Source organism: Epinephelus lanceolatus, chromosome 16, assembly GCF_041903045.1.
Source record: "Epinephelus lanceolatus isolate andai-2023 chromosome 16, ASM4190304v1, whole genome shotgun sequence".
NCBI lineage: Eukaryota > Metazoa > Chordata > Actinopteri > Perciformes > Serranidae > Epinephelus > Epinephelus lanceolatus.
This window is the reverse complement of record NC_135749.1, coordinates 5434516-5452639: the sequence shown is the minus strand read 5'-3', so window position 1 is coordinate 5452639 and position 18124 is coordinate 5434516. Positions and strand designations below refer to the sequence as shown.

The following is an 18124-nucleotide window of genomic DNA, read 5'->3' as shown; positions in this document are numbered from 1 at the left end:
ACCGCTGCAATAAGGAATGACCTGTACAGAGTCCACCTGCAGTATCCAAACAAAAAGATCATCTCCCCTGGTGCCACCCAGAGATGCAGCTGGAGGGCTGGATCCAGTGTGGGGAAGACTGGCAAGGCCTGCAGGTTTGTGAACACTGTCATGAATACATATGTTAATTGTTCCAGTGGCAGGTTTGGACATAATGTTTGAGACTCCTGCGCTATTTTTACATGATGGAGTTCATTTAACCACGAGAGGAAATTATATTTTGTAAAGCAATTTATCTGAGTCCATTAAAGATCAGCTTCGTCAAGGGTGAAATGTTCATGAACTGAGAGTTTATTCACTGTTGAAGCTGAGCTGGAATTGATTTTTTTAGCCCACAGTGTCTGACCACGTGGGATGAGTGCTGTTCTTGGTTAATTTTTCTTTCGATTTAACATTGCTCTTCCTTGTTCTCTACACCCTCTGTTCTCCCGTCTCATTCCCCTACCACACCAGTCTTACCACGACTATACATTCTAAGCCCACTAGATGGTGCTCCTTGTTCAGATAAAAGGCTCAAAGAATGGCACTTAAGTGACTTTTGTTGATCAGAGGGCATTATCCAGAGGGCTCAGAATTTAAGCTGAGGCCAATAATGTATTTTCAGATACCTGTGAGGCTCATCTAATAAGAGTGCTGCTTCTTTTTCGCTTGGCCATCACTACCTTCCACCCCATGATCGATCTTTGACACTGTCTGTCTTGATGTCTGACGTAGCTGTAACAAATTCTAAATATATTAATAGTCGTGCGGCATCTCAAAATGGAGGTGAGCGCCTGGCCTTTCCACTGACACCTCACTTGAGCCAATTGGACCTTCCAGTGCTGTTGCTATGGCCTCGATAGCCAACCAGGGTCTGAGCTGAAAGAACACATTTCTTGTAGTTTAGAGGTATTTAGAGAGCCAGCGATTGGCCCACCTTACCCGAGGATTATGGGTCTTGTAGTCAATGATAATCCAAAGTTTAACAGCTGTTTTTAACCCTTTGTTGTCATTATTCACTGTTATAAAAGCACATAAATGATAAACAAATGGTTCCTGTGTTGTCTTGAGGAACTATTTCAGTTTTCCAGAAGCGTTGTTACATACAGCACACTCCTAAATATACACTTCTGTCTATGTTGATTAGTTTTTCACTCAAAATCACACATTCAGTACATTGTTTTACCCTCTTATTTTGAAAGGCGCAGGGGCAAAACATTAGAAAAACATGTCAGACTTTTAGATCTTCAGTTCTATTGTTATCTACTTTGCATTTGGACCATGTGAGGCTCAATCATATGGCTCGGTTGTGTTTTCCAGCTAATACCGCCCTGTTCTAGTCATTTGCAGCATATTTTTTTCAAGAAAATATTAAGGCAAGAAAGAAGAACTTCTATTTCAGTGTGTTGAAACTTATATAAATAAATGACAGGGTTACTTACAGTGATTTTGACTGTTTGGAATAAAACTTTAGGGTGTTTCCTTTCAGATGAGACTGTCCATGTACATGAACTAAAATGGAAAAGACTGGCGTTCAGTTTACTTTGGGTATGACTTTGATAGGCGTTTTAGGTGAATTTACAGGATGCATATATTAGATTAAAACCTGCTGAAATACACAATGGACTCAAAGATGGGCAATCTCTGCAGCAGATTAGCATGCCTTTCTGGTTTTTTTTTTGTTTTTACTGCTGTGTCATGCCAATGCCACGGACAGGCTGAAAAACAGGTTAAGTAAGCAGCATGGAAGCCAGTGAAAACGTTACATCTTCTCACCCGTAAAGGAGCTAATATTAGCTCGTTCACCCAGGCATTGTATTTCCATCACCGCTGATCAGGGCCAGAGCCGATAAATACATGCAACTACTACAGAGGCATTTGACCTGGGTGTGAATGCTGATTGTAACCTTTCCCATTACATACAGAAGCATACAAGATGGCAGGGGGTGTTAGTGGGTTTTTGGTGCAGTGGGAAAGTCGCCTGTTCACTGCTTCCTAAAGACATGCATGTGTTCATGGAAGTATTGAGCATACGACTGGACACAGAACAAGTTGTGTGAGTTTATACACAAAGGAAGAAGATTTACTGTTGCTGTTGTTGAACATGGTTCCCAATCAATCAATAAATCAATCAATGTATTTGCCTTTGTCTGTGGAGGCATGTGGGAAAGTTTTCTTAAGCCGCTGTGTGTATCTGTCAGCAGCCTTGTTTCTTCAGAGCTAAACACACAAAAACCATGTCGATGTGGTTTGATCAGATAAAATGTGGCCTTTCAACAGAAGCAGCACTCCCACAACAGTCATCACATTCCAATTTGAATGTTGTTAAATCTGGACTGTGCAGAGACACTCCCACTTTAAACAGGTGAGACGAGCACAGACCAAAATAACATACAATTAGTATATAATAAGTATATAATTCGATAAATAAATGAGTGGGCATTAAATAATAGCCATAGGCAGGTTTATTTGCAGAGCACATTTCATATAAGAGGATTTTAAGGTGCTTTAGATTTAAAAAAAAAAACATTAATAAATTAATAAAATTAAAAACACACAGATAAGACGTGTGGGCAGTATGGGTGACAATGGACCATTGTACAAATAAAAAACTGATGTTGCCTGTACCACCGTGAAACAAGTCTTTCTGACACACCCCTTTGGCACTGATGCCAAACATTCAGCACTTCCTCTTTGACTCTTCAACCTGCCATTAATCAGCTCATTCATTGTGTACATTTCACGGGTTCTGCAAGGTGTTTCTTTTCTTGCCCCACCTGCCTGTTGTCTTTTTTTAAATCTATTGTCGGGTAAGAGAAAAATAAAATCTATTTAACTCATTTATTAATTTTTAATTTTAAGAAATGTAGCCTGTTGTTTTATTATGTTGAAGACTCAAATGCTGTGATGAAGCTCTGATCTGATTCTTGAATTATTTAATTATTTCTGCGCTGTTGTCTGGAAGAACAAGAATACTTTGTTAATGTGGTGTAGTGTTATGGCAAAGAGGCGACTAAAGTGTGGGATTATACTTTTTAATAGAAGAAACTGGTAGAAGGTAACTTAAGCTTTATTTAATAATGTATTTTTAAAGCTAAATATCATGACTATAATGCTCACAGCACCCACTATTAAATATTCTCCTTCTGGTCTCACACTGCTCTGAATCTAACCTGTTGAACCAGTTTTGCCGTGTGTGACTTTTGCTCGAAGAGGAGCAGCAGGGAAAGATACTCTTTTCATTTTTAATGTGATGTAAGGTTTTGCATTATATTTCCTTTCTCTTCTTTTTGACTCCTACTACAGTCTTCTGTGTTCAAACTGTGTACATATAAACAACACGTGGGACATGAATGTCACAGAACAGTAACAGCAACGAACACAGCAGTTAATTTGCTGCTTTAAGTCATTTATAGAATTTTTTTAAATTGATTTTATTGTTTTATTTTCATCTTTATTGTTGAACTGCTCTACAGGAGTCATATCACTTCATCAGAATCAAACACAAGTCTCTCAAGCAGGCTGTTATTCACTGTGTAGATGTCACAGTGCTCTTGAACACACACAGCTGTAACCTGATGCTCTATGAAAACAAGTTGTTGGTTATAGATCAGAAACTACAGTACATTGAGCTGCCTGTTGGTTTAATTTCCCTTTGTTGCCTTATGCTATTTGGGTTAATAAGAAGACCTAAAATGAGACAATGTAATTTCCTCCTGTAAATGTCAGATGTGTCTCTATCATCGATAACAGAGGGCATAAACAGCAGCCAGTCTCTTCCTCTGGCACATTCACACACATGTATGACGTGACTCACCTGTGTGCTTCATCACATTTTGTATCCACAGACTGAACTTCCTTAAAGAGCGTCACACTGCTGAGATGCTTTCAAGTGGAAAAACCAGAGCAGTCATATCCATACTGTGCATCGCAGCCGTTGGGGTGTTCTCTAGATTTTCATGGAATTTATCTGGATTTTCCCTCGGCCATCACAACTCAACTCTATGTGCCTGTCGCAAATGTTTACCAGAAACTGATCCATGGTTAAGGGATCTTCTCAAGGCAGCCCCTCCAACCTTTCTGTCACGAAACTATACACCCTCAGTGGTGGATTTAAAATGGCTGCAGGTAAATTTCAACTTATTTTTTAAGACACAGAGCAAATGTTTTGCTTTTGGTTCACTGTTAATTATTTCAGACACTCTGCAGCAAAATAATCAGCTGTGTCTGCCAATTTTTAACCTGCAAACACCCACTAACATCTGGCTTTAAGAGTTTTAATCAGCATTCACCTCTGGGTCAAATGACTCTGCAGTAGTCACAGTTATTTATCAGCTCCGTCTCTGATCGGCACTGATGGAAACACCCACTAATTTTAGCTCCTTTATCAGCGAGATGCAATGATACGCCACCACAAAATACCGTCTGTTTCCGCCAAAGCAGCGCTCAAACATTGGCCGAAATAAGTTGCCGCCAAGTTTGAAAGAGAGACTGAATAAGTAAGAGAAAAAAGTAAAAAATAGTAACCACCATGAGGTTTTTATTGAGCTCCTTTATTGCTCCTCTCTACTGTTTACACTACACACTGTTGTAACACTTAAAGCACCTATACTTGATTATTGATTGATTGATTATTTGCAAGCAAAATCAATCAAGGGACATGTATAAATATAAAGCTGCAGCAGTACCACAATTAATTAAACCACAGTTACTACAGTTAATGAAAGAGGCAACAGATAGGATTTTTTTTTTTTTTTTTTTTAGCTTGGCGCCACCTAGCATCAGTGCTGTTGCGTCGCACTGTCGCAACGACCAAATTGACCGTGGGGATCAGAGATAATCAATAATATGACTCTATTAGACTCTAAATTAAATAAAATGTAGGCTGTAAAGCCACCAGTATACCTCTATGTATATGTAGAATGAGAAGGTGTGTGGACACTCTACTAAATAAATGAGTAAAGAGACCGAGGTTGGAGCTCAAATTGAATGGGAAACAAAGTCCAGTGTTCACTTAGCTGGGCGTAACTTAGCTGGCGATTAGTCCGTTGATAGCTGCCTCCGTGAGAAGAGAACAGAAGGAAGGGAGGGGGGTATCACTGTCCGAGGGCTGCAGTAGAATGGCAACAGGATGTCAGCCGACCAACACTCGCTACCCGCTCCCTGGTTGCAGCGATTTGCGATGCTGGCCAGCTAGGAATGAACTAGCAGCCAGTACAGTACAGTCCTCTCTGGTCTAGCTAACATTTAGCCGTGTTACTTACTGATCCATTAGAAAGAAAGCTAGCTGGACATGGGTTTTGAAGCCTCTTTGGTCACGGAGCTCCCTCCATCTCTTGAACGCCTGACTGAGGTTTACTCTTGTTTTTCCTCTTCTTTTATCACTCTCCTTTTTGCTCTTCTTTGCCTCCTCACACAGAGGAGCTCCTTTTCTTTCTCCTTTTCGGCTTTTCTTTTTTCACTTATCTCCAAACTTTGTCCGTCTGCCATTGTGCTCTCATGCCCAGCTCCTCATAAGGACCAGCTCCAGTCCCTGATTGGCTGACCGACCAATTTCGCAATACATGACACATTTCCTGCTGTAAAGCAGATTTTTTCCGCGAAATTTGGGCACCGGTGGCAGAAGCTTATTGCAAAGATTGCAAAGCCACTAAGTAACCTATGTAAACGCTGATAGTCTGATTTTACTGTGGACACTACCCTGTGCAACCCACATTATTTTCATCATGATATATTTAGGAAACGATGCTGTCTGTTGCCTCTTTAAAGAATGTAAATACACTAGAAAGAAATGTGTCAATAGTGTGAAAAACAATGTTTGATTTCAGGAGAATCTTGAGGATTATAGTTTTAAACCCCACAGCTCTGATATGTGATTAAATTGTAAACTGATGCTGGAATAACGGTCTTTTTCTGTTATGTCTGTCAGCGCTTAAGGTCGGATGGACACAACATCAATTTCTACAAAACAACAGTGGACAACCTGTTTAAAATCTTCCCATCCATTCCAGATGTTGTAAAACCCGGCCCTGTCCGCTGCAGGACTTGTGCTGTGGTGGGCAACTCTGGGAATTTGATAGGATCACACTATGGACCTCGCATAGATATGCATGATATTGTAATAAGGTAAGTCATTACTGACATTTGAACACTGATGTTGACACAAAGACAAATTCTAAAATCTGCTGGTTCACACCAGTGCAACTGGTTGAGATGGTGTATCACCTCTGTGCAACAACTCTCTGTACTTCCGTTCTGATTTGCACCTTTTCAGACTTATTTTGTGGCTGAGTATAATTTGTAGCTTCTTAGAAATATGAATGAGGATAGTGACAGTGAAGCTACAACTGGCTACAGTTCCATTTGTAGAAGTGACTAATTTGAACCGAGCTCAGACCGGCCAGTTCACACCACTGCAACTTTTATCTGTAACGTTCTAAAACGGTTCTGCCTCGTAGCGAATCTTTGGTCTGAACTGGACTTAACAAATTCATAATCAGTAGAGGGTGAGCATCATTCAGGATTCCCAAAGACTGTGAACACCAATCACCACATCATTGTTCTTTACAGTAACTACATGATATTAAATACATGTATTCCCTTGTATCTTTCAGAATGAACCATGGCACTACTAAAGGCTACGAAACAGATGTTGGGACCAAAACAACTCATCATGTAATGTATCCAGAGAGTGCTGTTAGTTTGGACAACACTACTCATCTTGTGATGTTTTCATTCAAGATGAGCGATCTACTGTGGCTCCTCAAGAAATTCGATCCAGGGTGGGTGTGTGACAAAGAGTTGCTACCTGTAGACAAATCTGTGACTGAATGAAAAACCTACGTAGGTAGTAGGTAAAATAATTGAATAGATCTGTTTGTGTGAAATCTCCATTTTGATGACTAAGTAACATCTATGAGGAAGTGTGAAGGAGTTGATTGGGAGGAACTGCCTGCCTGATCTGAACCTGAGTGGTGTGATGTTATTTGACTTCTGTGCTAGTCATGGATTCAGCACAACAAGCACCATGTTTGAGCATAAAGAGGTTCATAAGTGTTCTTGGTATCAGAAAACATTTAGGGGTACGTCCCAAGTCTCTTATTTTATACTGCTAACTCCTAACTCCTTACTTGATCCGGAAGTCATTCGAGCTCTGCCATCTTTAAGGCCGTCTCATGTCTCTTATTCCTGCCAGTAAGGAGTTAGCGTTAGGCGTTAGGAGGGATCTGTTAGGTGCGATGAGTAAGGTAACACGAGAGGTTCCTAACAGGAAGTCTTTTTCAGCTTGAGGCCATGACGTATAAATACCCACCCCCTTCGTCTGTCTCATTTGAACGAGATGGCGGAGAAACAGCGCAAGTGTAGCCGTTACATGCATTCTTTGCAATGAAACGCTGTAATTCACATGCCTACGTGACTACAAAGAGTAACGTTAATGATATTTCATGCAAGACTGTCATGTTGTAATTAAGTTTATTTCATTCACAACCCGTTGCGGTGTTCAGCGGACTGTCTGTGATGCGTGGCTGTTAAATGTGCAGCTGCTCGAGTGATATAACACCACGCACACACACATACACAAACACATTTGCCCATCATTAACTGTCCTGCATGTCATGTGAGTGGAATAATGTTTAATAGGCTGTAGGTAATATTAATATTAATTATTATTATTACTTTCATTAATGTTGTTGTAAGCTACTGTCATTACCGTCTGTCCTGCATCTCTCTCTCTGTCTCTCTCTCTCTCTCTGTCTGTCTCTCTGTCTCTCTCTCTGTCTCTCTCTCTCTGTCTTTCTCTCTGTCTCTCTTTCTGTCTCATTGTGTCATACGGATTACTGTTATTATGCTGATCTGTTCTGTACGACATCTATTGCACGTCTGTCCGTCCTGGAAGAGGGATCCCTCCTCAGTTGCTCTTCCTGAGCTTTCTACCGGTTTTTTTCCCTGTTAAAGGGTTTTTTTTGGGGAGTTTTTCCTTATCCGCTGCGAGGGTCCAAAGGACAGAGGGATGTCGTATGCTGTAAAGCCCTGTGAGGCAAATTGTGATTTGTGATATTGGGCTTTATAAATACAATTGAATTGATTGAGGTAGACTGACAGGTCTGATATGTCTTATTCACTCAGCAGCTGACTTGCTGAATGATGGCGAGTGGATTTAATAATAGTGATAATAATGATGATGATAATAATGATAATGATGCTCATCACAGTGACAGTGGCAGGGCTACAGACCGTTCTTTAATTGCCACAAACTTCGGCAAATGACTCAATAACAACGAGAAGCAATGTAGATTCTGTCCTGGTCGTGGAACAGTGGACCGGCACTTTACCCCTGCAGGACTGCTGGAGGGGTCATGGGAGTTTGTTCATCCAGTCTACATGTGCTGTAAGGACTTGGAGAAGGCAACCGTGTCCCACAGGGAGTCTTGTGGGGGGTACTACAACAATACAGGGTACCGGGGTTGTTGCCACAAGCCATGCAGTCCTTGTATAACCAAAGTGAGATCTGTATTCACATACTTGGCACAAAGTCAAACATGTTTGCAGTCGGTGTTAGCCTCCACCAGGGTTGTCCCTTGTCTCCGATTCTGTTTGTGATGTTCATGGTCAGGATCTCAAGGTACAGCTGGGGGAGGAAGGGGTTTGGTGACCTCAGAATTGGTATCTCTGCAGATGATGTGGTTCTGTTGGCTACATCATAGCCCTCCAGCATGCACTGGGGATGAGAGTCAGCACCTCCAAGTCTGAGGCCATGGATCTCTGCTGGAAACCAGTGGATTGCCCCCTCTGGGTTGGGGGAGAGTTGCTGCCTCAAGCGAAGGAGTTCAAGTATCTCTGGGTCTTTCTCACGAGTGAGGGTAGAATGGAACGTGAGATGAATCAGCGGTTTGGCGCAGCATGTGCTGTGATGCCAGCGCTTTCAATTTACTAGTCCATCTATGTTCCAAACCTCACCTATGGTCATGAGCTCTGGGTAATGAACGAAAGAATGAGGTCGCAGATGCAAGTGGTGAAAATGAGTTTCCTCCATGGGGTGGCTGGGCTCAGCCTTAGAGACAGAATAAGGAGTTTGGACATCCGGAGGGAGCTCGGATTAGAGCCGCTGCTCCTTTGTTTTGAAAGGGGTCAGTTAAGGTGGTTCAGGCATGCCTCCTGGGTGCCTCCCGTTAGAGGTGTTCTGACCACGTCCCACTGGTAGGAGGCTGGAGGGATTTTATATCTCGTCTGGCCTGGGAAACCCTCAGGGATCCCCCAGGAGGAGCTGGAAAACGTTGCAGGGCAGAGGGGTGTCTGGAGTTCTTTGCTGTAGTGTACAGAAAGATGGTTGTTACAATGAGCAAAAGTTGCTTCTCTGAGCAATTGAAATTTTAATTTTACCGCAATTTAGTTGTAGCTCAGCTGTTACACTGCCCTCAGATTGACTAACAGAGAGCTAGCCAAGAGGAGGAGGTGGTTGGTGTGAGGGAGTGACAGCAATCTCCTGGCTTTCTAGTACTTACGCCTTTGAATTAATGAGATTCACACGTTATCACCTTATAAAGTTAATATGGTGAATATGTTGGATGTTAATATGAACATATTGATTAGAGCAGTGTTAATCCATATTGTTTACATTCTAACATGTGTGTAAATCAAAGCAGCTCCATCATATCGGTAACCGATATGATGTAATGATATGCTTGCTGCTAACACTGTGGGATCTCCCCCTATTGTCACATCACCTTGACAGTAATTTGAGAGTATGTGTTAGTAATTTGTGATAAACCAGACAGACAATCGAAACCCACAGTGCCATAGTTTCTACAGGCATGGGCAGATCATGATACAATGAGGCACCTCCAGCAGGGCTGTTTCTCCCCACAGAGTTGAAGGGCTCATATTGCCAAGAGTTCTGAGCCATCGTTGGGCCTTCTCCATTGTCACTCTTGGTCGCGCTGAGTCAAAACATGCCGTGCATATTGCATTTCCTTTGTCAGTTTTAACACGCTGAGCTGAGCATTGCGTGCTGTGCCAGAGATGGCTGATCTCTGGGGTAGGGCCAAAAGGGTGCCTGCCTGCCTCCAAATGGGTAGGGGTGATGTCTTGGTGACAACAGCCAACTACCGACGATCCCCCTTTCTCTCCCTGAAACAACCATGTGTGTTGTGACACTGAACTCACCTCTGTCTGCAGGAGACCAGAGAGAAAGGCGTTTTTAAAAGTCTCTGTGTGTTCAGCTCTCTGTACGTCTGCAGCTTTAATTGAATCTCTGTGGTTTGGAGTTCAGTTTCTCTCCTGCGTCCTGTTTTTACTTTAGATATCTGCATCCGGTCCGTCGTGGTGAAGAGGGAGCTGAGCTGGAAAGCAAAGCTTTTGATTTACTGGTCCATCTATGTCCCAACCCTCACCTATGGTCATGAAGTCGGTGTAGTGACTGAAAGAATGAGATCACGGATACAAGCGGTGGAAATGAGTTTCCTCTGTGGGGTGCCTGGGCTCAGCCTTTGAGATAGGGTGAGGAGCTCAGACATATGGAGGGAGCTCGGAGTAGAGCCACTGCTCCTTCGCATTGAAAGGGGTCAGTTGAGGTGGTTCGGGCATCTGAGTAGGATGCTTCCTGGGCGCCTCCCGCTGGAGGTGTCCTGGGCACGTCCCACTGGCCCCGGGGCAGACCCAGAAAACGCTGGAGGGATTATATATCTCATCTGGCCTGGGAACACCTTGGGGTCCTCCAGGAGGAGCTGGAAAGCGTTGCCGGAGAGAGGGACGTCTGGGGTGCTTTGCTCGGCCTGCTGCCCCTGCGACCCGGCCCCGGAAAAGAGCATGAAAATGGATGGATGGGTGGAATATAGGCTTTATTTTACTGTTTCATGTTCACTTTCAGTCGTATGAGTTAAGTGTTAAGGGACTTTTATTGTAAAGAATCAGTAGGAAATGTGTTCAGCACCTAATTAGTGGAACTTTGTCAGCGGCTTTTCTTTAATGAAAAAAAATCTACTCATACAGCAGGGAGGAAGAGTAAAAGCAGAAACAGCCACAGGCTCCTACCTCACCTCTACAAACAGCCCACCTTCAATACAAAAACTTCTTTTACCTGCCATCCTGTGTGATGGAGAGACACTTCAAGCTAAAAATAATGGGGGACTTAAGCTGTGGATCAGCTGGCTGCTTTCACACTTCATCATTTGAGACAAGCTGTCATCAGTTAAAGACATACCTTTAAGTGTGTAGCCCTGTTGTGATGGAGTCACAAATCCCTGCCGCGCTGGGCTCAAGGGTCAAACCAGACCAAACCAAGCCAAGCCAGTCCATGACTGGATGCCATACATAAACTGAGGACAGGACAGAAACACTCATAGGGGCCCCTGAGTCCTTATGCTACTAGGTCTGATACAATACAGTCATGCATGTAGGAACTAGATAACAAAAAACACAAGCTTTACTGACACATGAGGTGTGAAAACATGTAGGACGGAAGCTTATACTGGCTTCACATTGTTCATCATATTTATTAATACCTACCCAGTTATTGATTATAGGTGTTGCAATGGCCTGTATGAATACTGCAAAATACTTGGTAATCAGTTCATTTTATCTCCAACAGGGACGACAGTTCTGTGAAGAGGATAGCTAACAAGGATCTGGTGAGTATTCTAGATGATTTTGCATGGCACTGACATATTTAATACATCATCCATTAATACATTGTGTTGTATTGTGCATTGACTGCAGTAAGGAATGGTTTATGAATGTCAGTTTAAAGGCCAAATCTGATTCACATCAGGTGATGATCCTCAATCCTGCTTTCATGAGATATGTTTATGAAATGTGGCTGGGAAAGAGGGGCAGCCATCCATCCACTGGATTTCTCACTCTGGTTCTCAGCCTGCAGATTTGTGATGAGGTGAGTTTATAATTACACATCATAACGACAATTTCATGCTGTTTCACTTACAGCTAGTGGCAACAGTGCACCTAGAAACAATGATGCGCCAGCAATGAAAAAATGAAACATAGAAATACAATACAAGAAATGAGCAAAAGTTCAACATTCGAGGATCCAGTTAGCGTAAATTAGAGTGAGGACTGGGGAAACAGCTAGCCTGGTTCTGGAGTAACAGAATTAGCCTCTCAGTGCTTACATGACACCAACTCACAAACTGTGTCCTGTGTTTGTACTAATATAAGACTGTAAATATTTATTTTGCCACACTACTAATATTCCTGCTGCCTGTCTTTCCTGCTAAGCTAACTGTCTTCTGGCTCCAGATTCATTTATCATACCAACACCAGAGTGGTGTGGATCATCTTCTTAAGAGAATAAGGATGAACTTTCCAAAATGCCAAAGTATTAATTTAAGGTTAAAGACAGCAAAATGAAGCGTTTATTTAAATAATAAGGTCTACATTTAAAAAAGTTTAGTGGCAACAATAATTCAAGTTAAATCCAGCAGGGTTCATGGTTTAATTTTTTGTTTTCCCAGGTCAGCGTCTTTGGGTTTGGAGCAGATAGAAATGGAAACTGGAACCATTACTTTGAAATCCTCAAAAACAAAAACTGGAAAACTGGACCTCATGCAGGAATGCATGAATATAATATTATTCAGCAACTGTACCAGAAGAAGAAAATTGTTTTCTTTAAAGGATTTTAAATGTAAGTTTTGTTTCTCTCTCAACTGCATGAACATGAACAGAGCTGAGTAGACCCCTGCTCTAACTTTAAAAGGACGGTTCATCTACAAAACAAAAACACATATTTTTCCTCTTAACTCAACAGCAAAGTCTCTTTCCAGGAAACATGGTCACTCAAAATAAACCACAAACACTGTTGTGAGCAGTTTCACGTAGGGACTATCTTCTTTTTACCACTGTGCAGAAGGAACTGTGCATCTACTCATGGGCGAGAGGCCCATGTTCGTGACAGTGCTAGATGTAGACATTAATGGCATCCTCCTCCGCTGAGCTGTAATCACAGATTTTAGAAATAAACATGTTGGCCACCAGGATGGCGCCCCGTCATTCCAGTGGAGTTGCTAACCTGGCGCTACGCCAAAAAAGTTCTCTAGCTTCCAGGTTTACTTTCATGCCATGTGGCCCACTGAATTTGCACAGCAGTGTTTCTCCTTCTGGCCCCGCCCACAAGTTCCTGCTCTGCTCATAGACTTTACATTGTGATCATGTCACAGAGTTTCAAATTGCTTTTCTTGGTTGAGCAAAGTTTGGGGAATACAAAACCACCATGGTTCAAAAATCATAACTGACCTTGTTTGCTGTTCAGGTTCTGTCAACAACTTTACAGATGTCTCTTTTACAATGATTGCCTATGGGGAAAATGCTTCTTTGGGCTGCAGGAGATGTTTTCGCTGCAATATTGCTAGTGGCCACTGGGGAAATAATTCACTGCAAGGCTGGACTTCTTTCCTGGGGCCTGGATGTGATGTGTAGTGCTGTGTTGTTCACGAACGAATCGTTCAAAACAATGAATCTGTTGAGTGAACATACTTAACTGAATCACCTCCGGAACTGATTGTTTCATTTCTCAGTTCAGTTGAGCTCAGCAGCGAGCGTGCAGGCCGGGAGTGGAACTACCGATTAGTTCTGTGCGAACAATAAATCACTCGTGAGTCGGGAGGCAGCCAGGGTGCAGGGATGGACTGCCTACCGCGTGACGAATCACTCGATGAACGAATCACTCGGTGAATGACGTAACCCCAATCCCTGAGTGATTCAGATCATTTCTTCTCAGCGATACACTTTCATAGGGACCGTTTTCTCCAAGCTAACGGCTAATGTAGCCAGGAGGAGACCACATACCTCCCCATTGTTTTAACAGAGTTAGTTTCCAGATAAACAAATGATAAAACAGTTATGCTGCAGCAGCTCAGCCGCTCAGTGAACGAATCTTTTTAATGAACTGATTCTAGTGATTCAGTAACATCTAAAGAACTGCTTTGCCCAACACTAGTGATGTGGGCTTGTTCTGTGGTGCTAGGTGAGCTAGCAGGAGAAGCACACTTCCTTCTGTAGGCATCTGTCACTGATATCTCCAACACTGTAACTCACACCAACAATCCAGACTGATAAATAGCACCACAGCGAAGAGGAAAAAGACATATTTTTGATTTGGGGGTGAACTGTCCCTTTAAGAGAGCATTGGAAAAAATCATTTGCACTTGATTTTGCCTTTTATTAGCCATATTTATTGAGCATTTAAATGTGTTCATGTTTAAGTTGTTGTGAACTTCAGCTTTGGTTGTGTAGAATTAAGTCCTGGTGTACAATCTGTTATTTTGTCCATCAGTACATAATTTAAACCGTTTAACATATGAAAAGTAGCCTACTGTAGCAAACCATCCACAGTGTGCACCAGGAATGAGTCCTAAAACCCGGAAACAAGTTAGCATTAGCACTCCTGGTTCCCTCGTCTTAGAGTCAATGGACTTTTAATTACAGTAGATGCCTAAAAAAGGTCTGTGGTTAACACAAGCTTAAGAGTGTTTCACATTTTGTTGTATAACATAAAATACATCAGTAAGTACCCAACTTGTGAATTCTGAAGCTTTATTGTGTCTTTAAAAAGGCAGTTGCTAATAAGTGGCTAAATGAGACGACAAACATCATCACCTCAAACACACTTTACAGCCTCGTTGTGTTGGCGACCTTGAAGTCATGCAAGTCTGGTGTACTTTGTTTATAGCCTAATGTTAAAGCCTCAGTGTGTAAAAATGGTGAGTAACAGTGACATCAGCGGTCAAATTCTAGATTGCAGCGCTCACTCGCGCTCCCTCACTCACCCCTCCCATCAGGTAAGTGATGGTGGCCTCGTAGGACAAAAAGCCTTGCGCAGACAGCAGAGTTTTTCAGGAGTATTTAGCGACGAGGTGAATATTTATTTAGGAATCTAAACCATGTTACAATATGTTATAGCTTACCAGTGAGATACAGGTTATCTGTGAGATACATGTTAGGAGTGTTTTATCTCTAATTGTTTTGGTAACACCAGCATTAGCACAGTAATGCTAAAATAACACATTTTATGTGATAGTCACGACACAGTGTGGCAAATATAGGTTGGTACAATTATAATATATGTGTTTCCAGAGTGTTCTTCCACAGGACACAGGGAGATGAGGAAGAGGGAGAGAGAGAGGAGGAAGACCAGGGAGAGGAAGAGGGCGAGGGGGTAGAGGCGGTGCAGGAACAGCCAGGCGAAGAGGTTTGTCTCGGCTACCCAGAGGGAAGAGGAGGAGGAGGAGAGGGTGGCAGCCTTCGCAGCAGCGCGAGAGGAATCAACAGATTAGGCTGTAGGCTAAGCTAACCATTTAGCTGTAAGTAAGTAAGTAAGTAAATTTTAGAGGACTCACAAAGTGCTTCACTAGATAAAATACAAAAAATACAATAACAGAAACAATGCAAAATACACAAAAACAAATAAAAAGTAAAGTGCAGCGAAATACAGAGATGATACAATGGACAATTAATGGAACGCATGCCTAAACAGATGTGTTTTTAACTGCTTTTTAAAAATGTCCAATGGAAGAGGCCGCTCTCAGCTCATGTAGCTGTAGCTCTGGGATGACGTTAGCCAAGGCTAGGATAACGTTAGCACGTAAACGTAACCGTTACTCGAACTTAGCCGAGAGGGAAAAGTAGTTGCGAACATGAAGCCAAAATGATTTTAAAATATCAGATTGAATTACCTGTCTAGCAGAAAGCAGGCAACCTCTGCATCCCTTGTGAAATCCTTCTCCTTCAGGAGTTCTTTCCACATGGAATAAGCAACGCCGATATTCACCTGCGTTTTGTCCCGTCCTCGCTTATCGGATCTTCATCTCTTATTTGGTGGCGTGGTTTCCCTCTTACGGGGCAAAACATATGTGTGGTCCTCCATTTAAAGTGTGACAGAATCATAAAAGTACAAAGCAGGTTCACGCAGAAGCGCCCCGAATTGATCTTCACCTTAACCATCTCCAGTGACGGCAAGTTCTAGGTAAACGCGAAAGGCAAAGCGCGTATATCCCTTTCAGCCACTGTATTCAAATATGGCGATGCAAGAGGGCAGCCTCCAGCAGACCACGCCCTGCCTGTGTATATATAGAGAAATCATTCTAAGCCTATGAGAAAGCTTCCATTTGTATGTGAATTGCATTACACTTTAGTAAATATATATTTATGAAAGCAATAGTTGATATTTGCTAATAAACAACCACGTAAATTACACATTGTAACTTTAACTTTTTACTTCTGCTGATTGCATTAGGCTTCAAAATCATGAAAGTGGTGTTCATTTGTGAACAAACCATGCAAGTATCAAAAACATTTATTCGTCACACAGCTTATTTTCTGTAATAATCCAAAATCCAACTGAAAAAAGATCCCAGAGACTTTTTGACAAGGGAACCAGGGCAACACTAACTTCCGTGCCAGCCTAGACAAAAAAATTGTCATCCCTGGAGCAATCCGTCATGTCTACAAACAGGTGCAATATTTTTTTGTCAATCATTTACTCAACTGTCTAACATATGGAAAGTAGCCTACCATAGCAAACCACCCATCACGTCTACAAACAGGTGCAATATCAGGGCCATATATTTATTATCTGTTAATAACACAAAGCAATAAAAATATATTGTCTCTAACAAGTATGGCTCCCTGGCTCTGCTCACACTGGTTGCCTCAGTTCTTTGACTCATTGGCTTGTGGCTGCCGTTCTTTTACAGGGTCGTGAAGCTGCTGACACCGGGCCAGAGGCGGGGTACGCCATCACAGGGCAGACACACCACCATTCACACCTGCTTTCACACCTGTAGTTAACTCAGAGTCAACAGTTAACCTAAGCTGCATGTTTCTGAATTGTGGAAGGAGGCTGACACGGGGAGAACATGCAAACTCCACACAGAAGGACCTGAGTCAGTCAGCTCTTTTGACTTTGTGATGTTTTTATGTTTGAAGAAAATATAAAAAATGAAGTAAACAAAAAGACTTGTCATACACAGCAGATGTGACTGATAACACTGATAATGGCTGTGTTCCATTTGGGTGTGTCAGTATGACTCTGGTATCACGTCCAACGACATACTGCATACACAGCTATTGAGTTACTGCCATCAGATATACCTGCGTGATTGGTTTGTTGCAATGTCAAGTTTTCATGAAGAATACGGTGAAATTAAAATCAAGGTTTCCTGACACTGATGGCGACATGCCCTGACTGTGTAAACAATGAAGCCCTTGGCTGCCAGACCTCTGATAATGCACTAATGGGACCGGTTTTGTTGGTGTAGCAAGGTGTGTGCACAGCGCTTCTTCATGGGACACTGAAATACTTTTTTTAGAGAGGGAACATGTGACATCGCTGGCTTCATCAAATTATTATTATTAGGGAAATTATGTTGTGAATATATGCTTTCCTCAGACGTGACAGGACATCTACAGAAAGTACCATGCACCTGCAGGATAGTTGGCACCTGATGCCTGGTGGTTTTTAAAAGGCATTTTGCTGTTGCTGCCTACTTTATAATGTCTGATGGACACATGCAAGGAATGACAAGACGTTGAGGTGGAGCCATCAGATCATTCCAAGCATGGTTTCAGTGTGTGCGCATCCAAGGGGTGGTGTTCTGTAGATTCCTGTGACAATGTTGACTTGAATGTTGAATAATTTGAAGACTGTTTGGTGGACGTGGGTAGAGTTAAATCACAAAGTTAATTTATTTATCCATGCAGTTAGCATGAATGAAGGTTGAAAATACAAGAATGAAGTGCTGGGCTGGTTATTACTGTGATTGTATGGGGTTTCTTTCACATTGTTTGCCACTTCTGCCAAACTGTAGCAGTGCTAAATCTCAGGCACAGTGTTTTCTGTACAAATGTATTTATGTTTTATGTTGCCATCTCCCCTTTGGAGACAATAAAAATTTATCTAAAAATCCATAAGTCCCAAAATGAATTTTCTTGTGGTTACCGCTGCAGCACCCACCCTTTGGTTTGCCGGTTACACACTTAGCTTTTGCAGCACTGTTGCCATAGTTTAGTGCTGTTTATGGAGTTAGCACAGTTAGCTGCCTCTAGACAACTCATCACAGAGTCTTTTCACTCAAAGATTAGAAGGAAAAAAATGGAG

General features: G+C 42.2%; 1 protein-coding gene across 1 annotated transcript; it reads left to right on the top strand.

Moving 5' to 3' along the window:
• Positions 1 to 2727: 2727 nt before the first annotated feature.
• On the top strand, positions 2728 to 17932 carry LOC117263325 (CMP-N-acetylneuraminate-beta-galactosamide-alpha-2,3-sialyltransferase 1-like). The gene is made up of 8 exons (XM_078175713.1): positions 2728 to 2828; positions 3867 to 4146; positions 5948 to 6144; positions 6633 to 6800; positions 11606 to 11645; positions 11786 to 11905; positions 12486 to 12655; positions 16722 to 17932. Exons 2-7 carry the CDS (start codon positions 3901 to 3903, stop codon positions 12651 to 12653), a joined length of 939 nt encoding a protein of 312 aa, XP_078031839.1. The 5' UTR covers positions 2728 to 2828; positions 3867 to 3900; the 3' UTR covers positions 12654 to 12655; positions 16722 to 17932.
• Positions 17933 to 18124: the final 192 nt, after the last annotated feature.

What these genes read in the sequence shown, in the direction of transcription:
- LOC117263325 (XM_078175713.1), top strand. Translation starts at nt 3,901, where the DNA reads ATGCTTTCAAGTGGAAAAACCAGAGCAGTCATATCCATACTGTGCATC. An exon ending in CTCAAGAAATTCGATCCAGG is followed by an intron (nt 6,801 to 11,605) that starts GTGGGTGTGTGA and finishes TATCTCCAACAG; the next exon opens with GGACGACAGTTCTGTGAAGA. An exon ending in GCCTGCAGATTTGTGATGAG is followed by an intron (nt 11,906 to 12,485) that starts GTGAGTTTATAA and finishes TTGTTTTCCCAG; the next exon opens with GTCAGCGTCTTTGGGTTTGG.